This window comes from Limanda limanda, chromosome 8, assembly GCF_963576545.1.
Source record: "Limanda limanda chromosome 8, fLimLim1.1, whole genome shotgun sequence".
Lineage (NCBI taxonomy): Eukaryota > Metazoa > Chordata > Actinopteri > Pleuronectiformes > Pleuronectidae > Limanda > Limanda limanda.
The window spans coordinates 4,149,456-4,164,199 of record NC_083643.1 but is presented as its reverse complement, the minus strand read 5'-3'; the positions used below and the strand labels follow the sequence as shown (position 1 = coordinate 4,164,199).

The following is a 14,744-nucleotide window of genomic DNA, read 5'->3' as shown; positions in this document are numbered from 1 at the left end:
GAACACAGACAGGTTGAATACTGATATGTACAAATCTGCACCGACACAAAACAAAACAAGGTGCAGAACTACCTGAGGATTTCAATCAGATCATCTCGGCATGACGGGGGGGGGGGGGTCACCGGGCGCCGCTCGACACCGGGGGGGTCGGGGGACACGAGAGAACGTAACACAGCGGCACAGACGGAGGGAGGGAGGTGTTGAGGGACCACTTGAGTGATCAGGGGTCATGTTCATTAGTCCTCGGCGGCCATAACTCAACGTGGGCTCTCAGGAGGAGAACGAGTTCGGACCCGGCGACCGCGGTCTCCATGACGACACCAGAATCGGCGAGGGGAGCGGAGCGGTCAGATCTTCCCGAGGAACTGCATGACGGCGATGGTGCTGCTCTGGCCGAAGATGAAGGCTCCGCAGATCAGAGTCACGACGCCCCAGAGCGTGAGGACGACTCTGCAGAGAAGACGGACTCGTTACTAACAATGTGAAGGTTTCAACCTCGAAGGCCAGGTGTTTAGTTCCAGTTTATGACCAGTTGATGTTTTTTCCTCACCTGGTCTTCAAGGACACGGGCTCCGACTGCATGGCGAACATCAGACACAGTCCTGTTCCGACACAGACACAAGGTTAGACGCTCACATCACGTCTGACAAGAGGATGGATCTGAGACCGGAGCGTTACCTGGGAAGATGAAGATGAAGAAGGCGCTGATGCCTCCGATGACGCTGATGACCTTGCTGATGTCCGGCACGAAGACGGCGATGATCAGCGTCACGGTGATCCACAGGACTGTCAGCGCGTAGCGGCTGCGGCTTTCAAAGGTTACCGTCACCACGCCGTAACGCCGCCGCCGCCAACTCAGCAGGGGGTCCTGGATCACGGATCTGAGGGAAGACAGTGAGAAGACGAGTCTGAGCTTCTGTCTTATAGGTTTTAAAAGACATCTACACTCACATCAGGTCAGATATAGATAAAACTAGAGAATATCAGTCAGTTGAGCTGACAAGACCACACTCCTGAATAAAGATAAAGAAAAACCATTGAAGGAGGTTGATATTAGTTGCGTGGAAAACTTGATTTAAAGGTTTTCTCCCAGTTTCAGACGGATCCGTTAAAGGTTCAGTCTGTAGAGTTTAGTGACACCTAGTGGTGAAGTTGCTAACTTTTGAACAAGTTCACACTGAAGTCATGTGACGTCACCTGCCCAGCAGCAGGATGATGGGATAGATGGTGATGATGGAGATTCCGAACAGCAGCCTGGCGATGAGCATCAGGATGTCGTCGCCCGTGTACGACATCAGGATGTCGGACTTCACGTCCTTCCCAAATGTCAGGTACCCATAAACCCCTGCACCCGAGAGAGAGAGAGGGAGAGAGAGAGAGAGAGAGAGAGAGAGAGGGAGAGACAGAGAGAGCTGACTCAGCACAAACAGTGAGAAGATGATGTTTTCATTGGGAGGAGACATTGATGAGGTAAAATAGATTTTTCTATTGTGCAGCACTATGATTGAAACTAGTTAAATTTGATTAAAATAACAATTATTGATCGTGAATCAATAAATAACAGTTTTTATTGTGTTGTGCATGAAGACGCCACTAATTCATCTGAGCCAGATTCAAAGAGGACGACGTGCACGCTCAAAAAAATACAACAAAAAGTTCAGAGATAAAAATAACTGCAAACGAATCTTCCAACCTTCATTTTCAACAGAAAGATTCATAAATCAGTGACAAAACCCGTTGTGTAACACGAGACGGGAAGAGTTGGGTTTTTGTTTTAGTCCAGTGCTTGTTCCTTGAAACAAAAGAGTGAAGCAGGGAGGATTGGTCAGTTGGACTCTGTCCCCCGTTCTCTGACATGAACTCTGGGAAGCGTCTGGACGATCGGGTCTCGACAGGCATCGCACCCGTTCTCTAAAACAAAGCTTTAACTCTCAGAGCAGCAGCCGAGAGACTCCGGGGAAATTCTAAAATCATTTTCCTGTACGAGTAGAAAGCCGCCTCCTCCCTCTGCCTGTCGTCCTTTGGCTGCTGGTAAGATAAATATCCTGAGGGGCCGGAAACTAAATGAGAGAATCACGTTCATCAGGATTAATAAAATGATGAAAAAAAAAAAAAATCAATATTGTTAATGGTGATAAAATCCTGGCAGATCAACTTATTGGCGAGTGAAGCTGAGTGAGCAGAAATAAACTGATTCAGTGGAAGAGAAAAAGCTTTGAACTGCAGAGGGAGTTTCTCTGTGTGGCCTGAGTGGGGGGGGGGGGGACTTAATGCAGACTGTGGTTCAGTGATCATGACAAGAGAACCAGCAGAACCAGTAGAACCAGCAGAACTCAGGTCATCATCCAAGAAACAATTAATGAATTAATCAATTAAGGCCGAAGTCAGTAAAATCATCAATTTACTTTCTGGTTCTTTCTCTTTGAAGATGCAAGATTAATGCATGTTTTGTTTCAATATAAATTGCATTGAGTCATAGATCTTATGATGTTCCAGAGTTCCTCCTTGGGAACCTCTCTGAATATTTAATGGAACACGTCTGATATTCAGCGAGTGTGGAAAAATCATGGAAATACAGATTTGTTGTGTAAAAGCATCGACTCCGTCAGGAATTCAATAGTTTAAGAGAAATTAACATTAAGCTACAGTCAGAATTCATTAGAAATTAATTAGAATAAACTCTATGAATCCACAGCCACGTGGAACATTTCTAAAAACTGAGCCAGCTTCATGATGAACAAGTCAAATCCAGTCGTCACCACGAACCCACTTATCTGACTTCATGTCACCGTTTCTTCTGGCTCTGATATCACATGAGAAATGAGTTTGGAGAGATTTTCACTGGGAGGTTTGTGAGACAGAGAGAGAGAGAGAGAGGAAGCAGCAATCTGACCTGTGAGGGAATAGATGACGAGGCAGAAGATCATGGAGATGACGGAGATGAAGACCCAGTGAGAGAGCCGCTGGTTCTCCATGCTGCTGTAGATGGCGATGGACGCCTCGTGGCACTGGACCGACACAGAGAAGAGGAGGAAGGAGAGTCAACTTCTGCAGGCACGTTCAAACAAAACCAGAGCCTGATAGATGTGGATCACAAATTATATATGACAGACTGATTAGTGAAAAATAATAAAAGAAATAAAGAAATAAATGGACAGTTATTACATTCCATCGTACCACAGGATTCCCCTCAGCCACCTCCTTACGAAAACATCAGACCTTAATTGTAATTGAGCAGTTAAAGCCTCCGTTCCATACACCTCCCTCAGCTTCTGTTTCCACTGTAGGTGGCCGTGGATTCAACCATTTTATTGTCACCATTTTCCCTAGCAGTCATCAAGAGTATATGTAACAAGTGCTCTTGGTCTCTTGTGTACATGCCTTCAGGAGTTAGATCGAAAAGAAACTGACTTGGGGTGAATAGTATATTAATTCCAAAAACTTTATCCATCTCCCTCTTTATCCCCTTCCAGAAAGGAAGCATCATTGGGCGATCCCAAAATATGTGTGAGTGGTCGCCAACCATTCCACATCGTCTCCAGCAGTATATTGCCGCTGGATTATCTGCAAATTTAGAGACCACGGGGGGGGGTCTTAAAGAACCTTCTGTAAAGGTTTTAATATCAGCAAACTAAGAAGTCTAACCTTATATATTTCTGTGAAAGACTCATGTCGGGCAACTTCTGATAAACGGGTCGAGGTTTTTGATTTAACAGATTTCATTTGTAACATTAGATTGAGATCAAATCCAGATGAAGCAGGACCCTGGTTCTAACAGATCCTGAGTCTCTGGCCTCCAGCAGTGTTTCCACAGGCTGAAGATCCATAGGTCCCGTTGTCTCTGATCTGTTTCTGTGATGAACTGAGATGAGGAATCAGATGAAAGCTTCGGGCTCGGAGCAGCACGATGAGCCGGGCAGGGGTCAGGCTACAGACTCGTGTCCCCACTTGATCCCAGCTGCCATTGTCCGGTTTGAAACCTCGCCCCCCCTTCGCCGCCGCCCCCCCTTCGCCTCCTCCGCTGCTCTCAGGATCTCATCACGCCGCTTTCCAGCCCTTTGCTCTGCAATCACTCAGCCCGAGGGAGCGTCTGCATGTGTGTGTTTGTGTGAGAGGACAACGCATCAATCCCCTCACACCCTCCACCGCCTGTTATTAGATTCCATCAGCAGCCGTCAGGGTTACCGTGGCAACTTGGGAAGTAACACATCAGTCTGTGCTGCTTCAGATTGACAGAATGATTTTTTTTTTCCTTCCATACTCCAATCGGTTATTAAATATGAGAGCTCGGTGCGTGGAGCTCCTGGTGAGGCCGGGGGGCGGAGCCAGGCCGTTGACCTTTACACTTCACTTCATCACACTCTCCGGAGAACGCTCCCGGAACATTACTGAGAAAACTCACAGAGCATCAGCTCGCTGTCCGACTCACTGGCAACGAAGATGCTGAGGCCAGAGTCTCAATATCATTTCCTCATGGGCTTTAGTTTTATGATCCCGGTGCAGTGGAGGTCAATGGATTCTCAATTGTGCTGCTCAGTGTTTAAAATGATTAAATAAAAATAAGCGGCAGGTTTTATTTGCAGGATCAAGAGACGGCAGTTGACCTACTTCAGTTTAAATTAGAGCTGGGCAATGAAACTAAATTATTACATCATTTTCATTAATAGCAAAATAACAAAGGTTCAAATGAGAATAAAATTTTGCAAACGCAGCGAACTGATGCCTCGACCTTCTCCTGACGTCAAGATCACACTTAAACAAACTGCACACACACTAGGGGTGGGAATTGGCAAAAATGTGACGATTCAATAGTATTGCGATATTTGGGCCACGATTCAATAGTATTGCGATACTGCAAGTATTGCGATTCGATTCTGCGAATTATTGCGATTCATGTCCCCAATATTATTCAAAGGCATTACAAAAAATGAGGAAAATAAGACTGCTCAACTCACTTCAAATGTCAGATTTAATTCTGTGAACAACATTGTCTTCTACACATTAACTGAAGTGCAAAAACTTTGTCCTTGAACATTCAGGACACAGGACCTTTGTAATTATTTTCTGAATAGGAGACCTCTCACATGAACACTGAGCTCAATCATATAAATAAGAGTAACCTAGAGCTTCAATTAAATTGAAACCTGCAAGGTCATGACCCAAAATGTTAAATTCATTTGGGAATATTGGCATTATTGTTCAGAAAAAGGAGTTGGTCAACATGCTCAGATGTTAAAGTTCTCCTCTGGGCCGTTACTATATCTCCTGCAGTGGAGAACATCCTTTCCACATACACACTAGGTATCTTTTAAACTCTGAAACTCTCCTCGTCATGCTTTGCCAGCCAGGGGCTGATACATATATAATTGTAAATAAATATTAAATTATTTATTTATTTTTTTTATATAATATTTAATAATATTGCAATACTTTGTGCTACAGTATCGATATAATCGCGGTCGCAAAATATCGCGATACTGAACAGGATCGATTTTTTCCCCCACCACTAACACACACACACACTCTGCTCTGATTGGCCTCGGTCACTCGAACGTTCCGACATGAAAACACAACATGTTGCTTCACTCACTTGGAAGCCGAAGCAGATGGTGGGGATGACGCTGAACATGGAGGCCCAGGAGCTGATCCTGCACAGACACCAGCAGACACACACACACACCACAGTCATTCTCCCAGGATCACAAATGCCACAAGAGCACGAGGAGGAGAGAAAAAACAAAACCTGGTTATTAGGGCACCGTTCATAATGTCGTGGCATTTAGAGTCACTTTAGCAGCGCGTTCATCTGTCAGTCACACACAGGAGGGCTGACAGGAGGGAGGTGGGTCGTTCAGAGCGAGAGAGACGAGCGAGCTTTGATCGACGGCGTCTGTCCCGGCGCCCGGGAGTCGCTGCAGATTGACGGGCAGGACTCACGACGGCCATATATCCTAAAAGCAACCTCCTTACCGAGGACCAGCTGCAGCGATGATTGATTCATGACACCGAAAACCAGAGAAGATGACATGGACGATGAAAAAATACTTTTTTAAAAGACACACAAACATTTTTGCACTGTTAAGAATTGTATTATAATTCATGTTTTTTCTCTTCTTGCTTCACATCTGTCAAAACAATATAGAGTAAATTCTATAAAAGGTCAGACACAACAACTGAAGACTTCATGAGCAGTCGTGACTCGTGAGCAGTGAAACGTACACAGTCTGGAGCCCTGGATTCCATCATGTGTACACACACACACACAGTCACACACACAGACAGACACACACACCCCCCCAGGTGGACGTACCCGCTGCTGTAGAGAGGGGCGATGTGGACCTGGACAGGAGGCGTGGTGTGGTACTTGACGATGATGGCTACAGTCAGGTAGGTCGCAGCCAGAGTGCCGAGGCCGCTGAGAGAGACAGAGAGAAATCATCTGATTCAGACAGAAACCAGAGCAACGCTGTGTGTGTCCTTAGAAAAGAACAACACACTGAGACACAAAACTGAGCAGAATCAACAACACACTGAACGTTTGAGAAGCTTCGATGATACAGAGGGGGAAAACGTAAAGTCTGTTCTGATGAGAAAAGGTTTTGTCATCAGTAAAACCAAAATAACAGATCCTCATATGTGGAAACAAGGAAGTTTAAAGCTAATCTGCCTAATTATGGTATCAAACGTGTTAAGTTCACATTTTGGACAGTAGGTGGTGCTGGTTTTTCCTCATTCTAGGCGAGAATGTCGCATATTGTCGTGATTGTTAAAATAAATATATATAATTTTATTTGATTCAATTTAAAGCTCATAGAAATGGTTCATCTTCTGGGGAGAAGAAACATTCTCAGTAAACTTGGCAGCATCTGTACATTCAATCTTTACATTTTTGTCATCAGATGCTCGAGTGTGACATCTAGTGGCAGAGAATATTGTAAGTAGAAGATTCGTGATATAGAAAAGAAATCCCAGCATTGGCAAATTGAAAACATTAATAAATCCACACGAAAGCTATAAATGAGTCAAAATATAGTTTGAAAACCTTGCATTATACACCAAGTTCTATATACAGCATGTGTGTAGACATGCAGTGTAACTACACACACACACGTTTTAAAGCGGACCTGATGTATTTCTGGATGCTGATCTCTTTGGGGATGGACAGTGGGAGGATGAGGAGGACGCAGAGCAGCACCAGAGCAAAGCGCTGGTCGGTGTAGAAGTGGTGCGGCAGGTCGGACTCCGGCAAACCAGTGATCAGCTCATACATGGAGCCGCACACTGAAAGACACACAAACAACAACACAAACTGAGACGATCAGGAAAATCTACATTTAGTGTAGGAAGCAAATAAATGCAAACTATCCGTCCTCGAAAATGAAGCCACTTATCTTGATCGCCTCCTAGTGGTTGTCTGCAAACTATATTCGGTTATTTCTCTGTGGGCCACATATCCGTCGTCATTTAACCACAATCTGAACTATTGGGTTTCTTTCAATAGGAAAAACCAAAGACATGAATCTGCCCTTTAATAGAGAGAGGACTAAAAAGAGCCAAGCAAGGTCACAGAAAGGTCGGCCACGCCTCCATACGAGGAGAGAGGTCGGAATCAACCAGATGGTAAATTCAGATAAACAGCTCGCAAGAAAACATTCAAACTTATTGACAAAAGTTAATACTTATGATGAAGCTAAATAAGATTTGACACAAAGAAGTACCGAAGCTGTATTTGGTGCAACACCCAGTTCGTCCTCTAACTCACGCTTCTCCAGCTGGTCGTCCACGATGACCAGGAAGGCCACGGAGATTATGAAAAGGTTGAAGACGAAGCAGATCTCACACAGCTGACCGATGGCCGGCCCGCACACCTCCTTCACCACCGCCTGGTACGTGCACTGGCCGCTGATGGAGGAGGAGTAGCCCAGGATGATGAGCCCACTGATGAGGAAGACGAGGGAAACCTGAGCGGAGGAAGTAGAGAGAAGTTGAGATACAGATGATGAGGAACTCGCGTCTGTAAGGAAACAAACTGAAGCTTTGACTTTATCGCTTAAAAGTGAAGATTTTCTCTCCACTGCCACCAAGTGTTCATTGCTGGAACTGTTGGGCATCTCTCTTTATAACCTCCGCAGAGCAAGCTCAATGATTTCATTGCTGATTGTCTCTTGGCAGAATTACGCAAAAAACATTAAAGATTTTTTGATACGTGGCCAAAGAAGCCATAAACTCTTGGAGCAGATTTAATTAAGGGGTGGATGCAGGAATACAATTTCAATTTTTCCACTTTCTAGAACACTGCACCGCCGAGGGTTACACGCTCTTCGAGTGACCTTCTACCTGTTAGGTCTTGACTGTATTGTTCCTTGAGATAATTATATTATAGTTTAGCGCTATACAAATACAATTGTATTGAATTAAAGTTATTTTTCATTTCCATTTCAAGTGAATAGACCTCAACGATGAGCAAAACAAGGCAGATGAAGAGCAACTATCTGAAAGAGCAGAGAATAAAAAGTTAATTTACAGTAAAGTTTGAACCCTCATGTCATCCCCATGATTCTCTGGATACAGACACAGGCAGCGGATACAGATGAGTCAACAACAATAAGTTAATCCTATGATCCCGTGTTGGCTTATAGTTTCCACCACTGTCATAATAAAACAGAACATAATAAAAAAGGGATCAGGACGACAGCCTGTGACCGTCCTGAACTTTCCAGTCAAAACTTTCAAACCCTGTTAGAGCTTCATGTTGCAGCCGAGGAGCGACGAGCAGTAATCTGCATGAACCAGGAGGTTACCTCTGAATCGCTGCCGCTCAGGATTAACGTCAGAGGCGTCCGGGTGGAGACGCCGATAATGAGCAGTGATTTACTGTCGTCCAATGAGACGAGAGGAAGATGAAAAGTTCAGTGACAATAAGAAAAAACAGCTTCGCAACCTCAACACAGAGGAGAGGGAGAGATCCCTGCTGAACAGCCGGGAAGGTCACAGTCTGAAATTAGTTTCTGTGAGAAGCAATTATAAAAAATTTGATCTATGGAAGATCCGAGGGGGAGGAAACACCTGGAAGAGACTCTGGAGAAGAGCAAACGACCACATCTGGTTCAATTGGGAATTATTGATATAAGCTTTGGGCTTTGTGTCGCACAGATTACACTGTTCACACAAAACTGGAGCTAACACGAGGAAAAACACATCAGAGCGATTCAACAGAGAAAACCCTTTACTGTCTCCAGCAGCAGATTCTACAGATGATATTACTTAGTACAGTTATAGATTGAAACCCCTACACCACCAAGAAGTGATTACTGTATTTACTTGAATAAAAGTAGCCTGACTTAAACAGCAGGATTCTGAAGCTGTGCCTCTTCCAGTCCTAGAATAACAATAAAAACAAATAAAACAAACGAATGGATTCAGTCAACAGAAACCGGATGAAGTGCAGTGTTGAATTTGGATTTGTGAGACATTTGGTTGACTTTGAATAAACAGGTGATCGGCTCTGTGGTGCAGCAGCAGGTTTTCATCTGCTGCTGCACCACAGACCAGCATCACCACAGACCAAGAAACCAGCTCCTTCCCAACAGGCTCTGCACTGGTTTACTTCAATTTAGAGGTTTTATGTTGAAAGAACAAACACTTTCTTTGTGTCGAGACGAGATGATTCTCTACTAATGTTTTGATATCACCTTCGTCTTTGAAATCGAACGTGACAGAGAATCAACGACGGCGTCAAATCAAACGGCCAAACAGTCAAACCACATTCTGGCAAAGGACACACAAACACAACAAAGACACAAACAGCTGAAGAGGAGGAGGAACAGATCATCAAAACTATTTCTACTGTGAGGTGATTTATCCAAAAAGACAAGAGGGACAGACGGAGAATAAAGACGGATTTATAATGTCTTCAAAAAACTGGATTAGGTGGTTTTGTGGTTTGGACAAATTTTTAAATAATGTGGAGTTAAGAATTTCTCCCACTCCCACACGACGTGAGACGACCAGAGACAAAGTGCAGGGATTTAAAAGAGGAACTTTTGCCTTAAACCAGAGGAATTAAGTTAATTGAAATGAACTAACAAGGTGAAAAGGATGGAAACAATAAGATCAGAGCTTCACAGCAGGAGGAAGAGACCAGAACAAGTGTGAATATAAAAGATTAAATACAAGAAACATGTAAATTATGACAGGAGGATAAAATATAAAATCCCAGTATCTGACTGATACTGGGATTTGAAACAGGACTCGAGGAATATTTTAAACATGAACTAAAACCAGTTGGTTAGGGTAAGGGTTAAAGTTAGTTAATTGAACTGGTGAACTAATGAGGTGAAAAAGCTGCAAACAATAAGATCAGGAGGAGGAAGAGACCAGAACAAGTGTATATAAAAAAAGATTAAATACATTAAACATGTGAATATTGACATGGAGGAGAACATCGATCCACATCTGACTGACACTGGGATTTAAAAGAGGAGTCGATGAATTTTTCACAAATGAACTAAAACCAGAGAATTCTCAAGTTAGTTAATTGAACTAATGAGGTGAAAAAGCTGCAAACAATGAGTCCAGGTCTGAACAGGAAGTGTCAAACATCCAGATTCAACACAATGAACCATGTGGATTGTTGACAGGCAGCAGGAAACAGATCCACATCGGAGTGATAAAGTGAAAAGTGAGAGTGTGACACGGCCTCTTCAGGTGGAACAGATCAGAATCTACTTAATTGATCTCAGTGGACCTGGAACAGATAAGATCCAACACACACACACAGGAACACACTCACACACATACAGAGGCACACAAACAACACACACTCACAGACTTCCAGAATAAATGCATAATTTAAAAATGAAAAGGTTGCTTCTGAGGTTTGAGAATGTTACAAAGTTTTGCAGCTTCATCCTCAGTCCTCCACCAGCCCCCCCACGTGTCTCCTCATGATTCCACACATTAATATTAAAACAGATTATAAAGTTTCTTCCCACCAGCTCCACGGTGACGGCGCTGCGGATGCTCCCGGCTCTCTCGAAGGCCCAGGGGAAGTTCAGCAGCCCGGCTCCCAGGGCGGACTTCAGCATGATGAAGATGGCTCCAACAGAACCGAGCCTGGGCCCGGAGGAGGAGCCCGGGTCCAGGGGCGGCTTGGCCGAGGCCGAGGCCAGGAGGCTGATGCTCTCTCGGGCTAACTCCTCCATGCTGCTCGGTGGATGGAAGGAGGCTGGAGGAGGAGGTGGTGATCCCCGGGCTGAGGGCGAGAGGTGCGGGTTAGTGGGCCGGGCGGGAGGAGGGTGACCAGGGGGGGGGTCACTACACTGATTGGCCAATGGGCAGTGGTGGGAAGTAACGAAGTAGAAATACTTCCTTACTGTACTCAACAGTGGTGGGAAGTAACGAAGTACAAATACTTTGTTCCTGTACTTAAGTAGATTTTTCACACACCTGTACTTTACTTGAGTATTTATTTTCCTGACGACTTTTGACTTTTACTCGTTACATTTGAACACAAATTTCTGTACTTTCTACTTCTTACTCAAAACTGACTCGTTACTTGAGCAGCGACGGTTGGCGCTGCTTTTTCATTTTTTTTCTCAAGGAACAGTACAACAACAGTTCTGTTTTTTGTGGAACTGGTATATATAAGTATATATACCTGTTCTATAAGTATATATACCTGTTCCACAAAAAAGACGTTATGGCGGAACGTAACGGAAAACGCAACAGGAAGTCGCCAATCTTTGATGTTACACGTTCAATCACGTTCGATCATATAAACTTTTAGATTACATCTTAGACCTACTATAAAAAGCACTTTGAATTTTAATTTTGGTACTTGTACTTTTACTTTTGATACTAAATTTCAACACCATATACTTTTGATACTTAAGTACATTTAATATGAGCTACTTTAAGACTTTTACTCAAGTCATTTTCTGACGGGAGACTTTTACCTTTACCGAAGTTACTTTCAAGCAAGATATCTGTACTTTTACTCAAGTATGGCTTTCAAGTACTTTATACACCACTGGTACTCAAGTATATTTTTCACATATCTGTACTTTACTTGAGTATTTCTTTTCCTGAGGACTTTTTACTTTTACTCGTTACATTTGAACAAAAATATGTGTATTTTCTACTTCTTTGTTACTTGAGCAGCGGAGGTTGGCGCAGCACTCTCTCTCTCTCATCTAGGGTTCAAAATTTGTAAAATTATACGTTATATACATTATATGCATATTGTTATAATTTTTCAGTCAGTTGAGATAAATCTTGAGGAGAAACATTTTGGGTTGTTTTGTGTCTGTATAGGACTACTATAAAAAGCACTTTGGATTTTTAATTTTGGTACTTGTACTTTTACTTTTGATACTTAAGTACATTTCAACACCAGATACTTTTGATACTTAAGTACTTTTAATATGAGCTACTCTAAGACTTTTACTCACTTTCAGGTAAGATATCTGTACTTTAACTCAAGTATGGCTTTCAAGTACTTTATACACCACTGCCAATGAGTCCATTTACTTTTTATATTTTCATTTCACTACTCTGCTAAATCTTTTGTACATACCTGAAATTAATTTAAGATATTTGGAATTTTGCTTTATAGCTGCAAAAAAAAAAACATGACTTCTGTTCTATTGTACATCTATGATTCAAAATGGAAAACAACTGTTTGTTATGGAGGTGTGCTGTGGTGTGCTGCTGCCTTCAGGGGCTGCTGGGAAACTCGATACACCCTGAGAGGTGGTGTTACTCTCCAGCCTGACCACAGGAGATGTGGATGTGCTGAGGTGAAACGAGGTTTTCATGCAGACAAGTGAACGCACCAACCGGACGAGGCACGTGGAGTCGGGTCCTGGAGGTTTCTTCTTGTTAACATGTCTTCTTTTCTTTTCAATAAAATTTGATTTGTATAGTAACAAATCATAACATACATTATATCAAGGCTCTTTAAAAGAGACCTTAAAAATACTGTATATTATTCAATTATATTATATTATTCCTACAATGAGCAGCACTGTGGAGACTGTGGAGAGAGAAACCCCATTAGAGGTCCACTGTGTCAGATTTAGTTGAATTTTATCCATTAATTTATCCATTTTTATGTTGGTTAAAGAAATTGTGTCCAGCTCCCTCAGCTGTGGATCTATGAAGTAGAATCAGTCAAAACCTTCTATCTCTCCAAGTGATGCAGTGACTCAGGCTACATGAAGGAAAGAGAAACGTGACACAGGACGAATGTGAAAAGAGAAAGAGACGAAAATTATTAACTTTGCAGAGGGGGACTAGGGTGAGATTGAAAAAAGTAGAAGAAAATCCCACAATAAAAAACACTAGTTTCACTAATCACATGATTTTAAGAGTCTAAACAGACAAGAAGCTTCATCAACGTGATGAGAAGCACCTGAGTTTAAGATTTCACTTCAAAATGGCTGCTGTGCAAAAAGCTTGAAAAGGCCAATGAGAGAGTCCCAGAGAAACAAGGCTGATCCATCACAATAATAATAATAAAACTAGTGCGATCACACGTCAGACCCAGAAGAATAAAGTACAAAGACGTGTTGTTAACAAGATGCAGAGATGAAGAGGGGATTCGACAATGTTTCTTTATTTGGTCCTTTAGTATTTATAGCTCCTTAGTTTATCTTCCTCTATTTTTGCTACAGATAAAAATGCAAGTACTTTCTACTGTTTATTTTTTTCACTTGTTTTTCTCATAATTTCTCTCTTTTTTTGTTAACACGTTAGAACACTTAGAAATGAAGGAGTGAAGAGGAAGGGTTGAGGTATTTGCTGTGTGGCGGGGGGGCAGAGGAACGTGGAGCAGGTCAGGTGAGGTTTCACTGCTCGTTTCAAACAGGATTCCCAGCTCGTGGGGTGACGGCAGCAGGTGACGAGGACTTTTCCATTAGTGTTGATCCTCAGGGACGAAGGTTCAACACCTCACTGCTGCTCGGAGTCAGAACCTGGAAATCAATCTGCTGCTCGTGGTTCCTCCTCTGTTCTTAAAAGCCAGAATCATCTTATAGGACGTGAACATTAAGAACGACCGTGTCCACATGCGTCCGTTTATAAAATGTGAGTTTCAAATTTATTTTCAAGCCACAGAAATCCATTTCCTGCTGCACGTTCACTTTCAACCAGTGCGTTAAAACCTTATTTAAAGATGAACGACGTGACAGCCTCCAGAAAGTGAAGCCAAAGCGCCTCCATTGCCCCCTGGTGGCTGTCTGCAGTGTTTATCACCTAATCACTTTAATTAGAAAGAGACTGACTCGCGATTGGTGGATTAGTGACCTTGTCTTGTCAATAGTCGAGGATGTTGGACGTATAATTGGCCTCTTTGTGTAAAATCCTTCATCCACCACTGCTGAAATCTGTCATGGTCCCCAGAGGATGAACACCACAGACTTAGATACGTTTAGAAGCTAAACAATACCTCTTCTTTCTTTTGATGTATTTGTACGTTGTTTTTTTATTTTTAATGACCACAGAAAAGTCCTCGCTGACTCTCGATTGGCCGGTTCCTTCCTGACTGATTCCCTCCTCCGTGTCACATGCTTGTCAACTGATCCGGTTGATTCCCGGTGCACGTCTGTTATATCATCATTTTTTAATCTCCGGGCTGAGGCAGGATATCAAGTCGCTCCGAGTCAAGAGGCTAAAGTCATGAGTCACTGGTGATTCTGTCAAATCTGAAGTCAACCGCTTCCCCGACCGGAGTCTGGTTCGAT

At 43.0% G+C, this 14,744-nt stretch overlaps 1 protein-coding gene across 1 annotated transcript; it reads right to left on the bottom strand.

The window, feature by feature from the left end:
• Window positions 1-347: 347 nt before the first annotated feature.
• Window positions 348-11,204, bottom strand: slc38a8a (solute carrier family 38 member 8a). The gene is made up of 10 exons (XM_061077174.1): window positions 10,995-11,204; window positions 7,763-7,961; window positions 7,125-7,281; window positions 6,311-6,415; window positions 5,591-5,648; window positions 2,894-3,008; window positions 1,198-1,345; window positions 679-881; window positions 551-602; window positions 348-450 (listed from the first exon to the last, which is right to left on the bottom strand). The coding sequence occupies exons 1-10, from the start codon at window positions 11,202-11,204 to the stop codon at window positions 348-350; spliced, it is 1,350 nt and encodes a 449-aa protein (XP_060933157.1).
• Window positions 11,205-14,744: the final 3,540 nt, after the last annotated feature.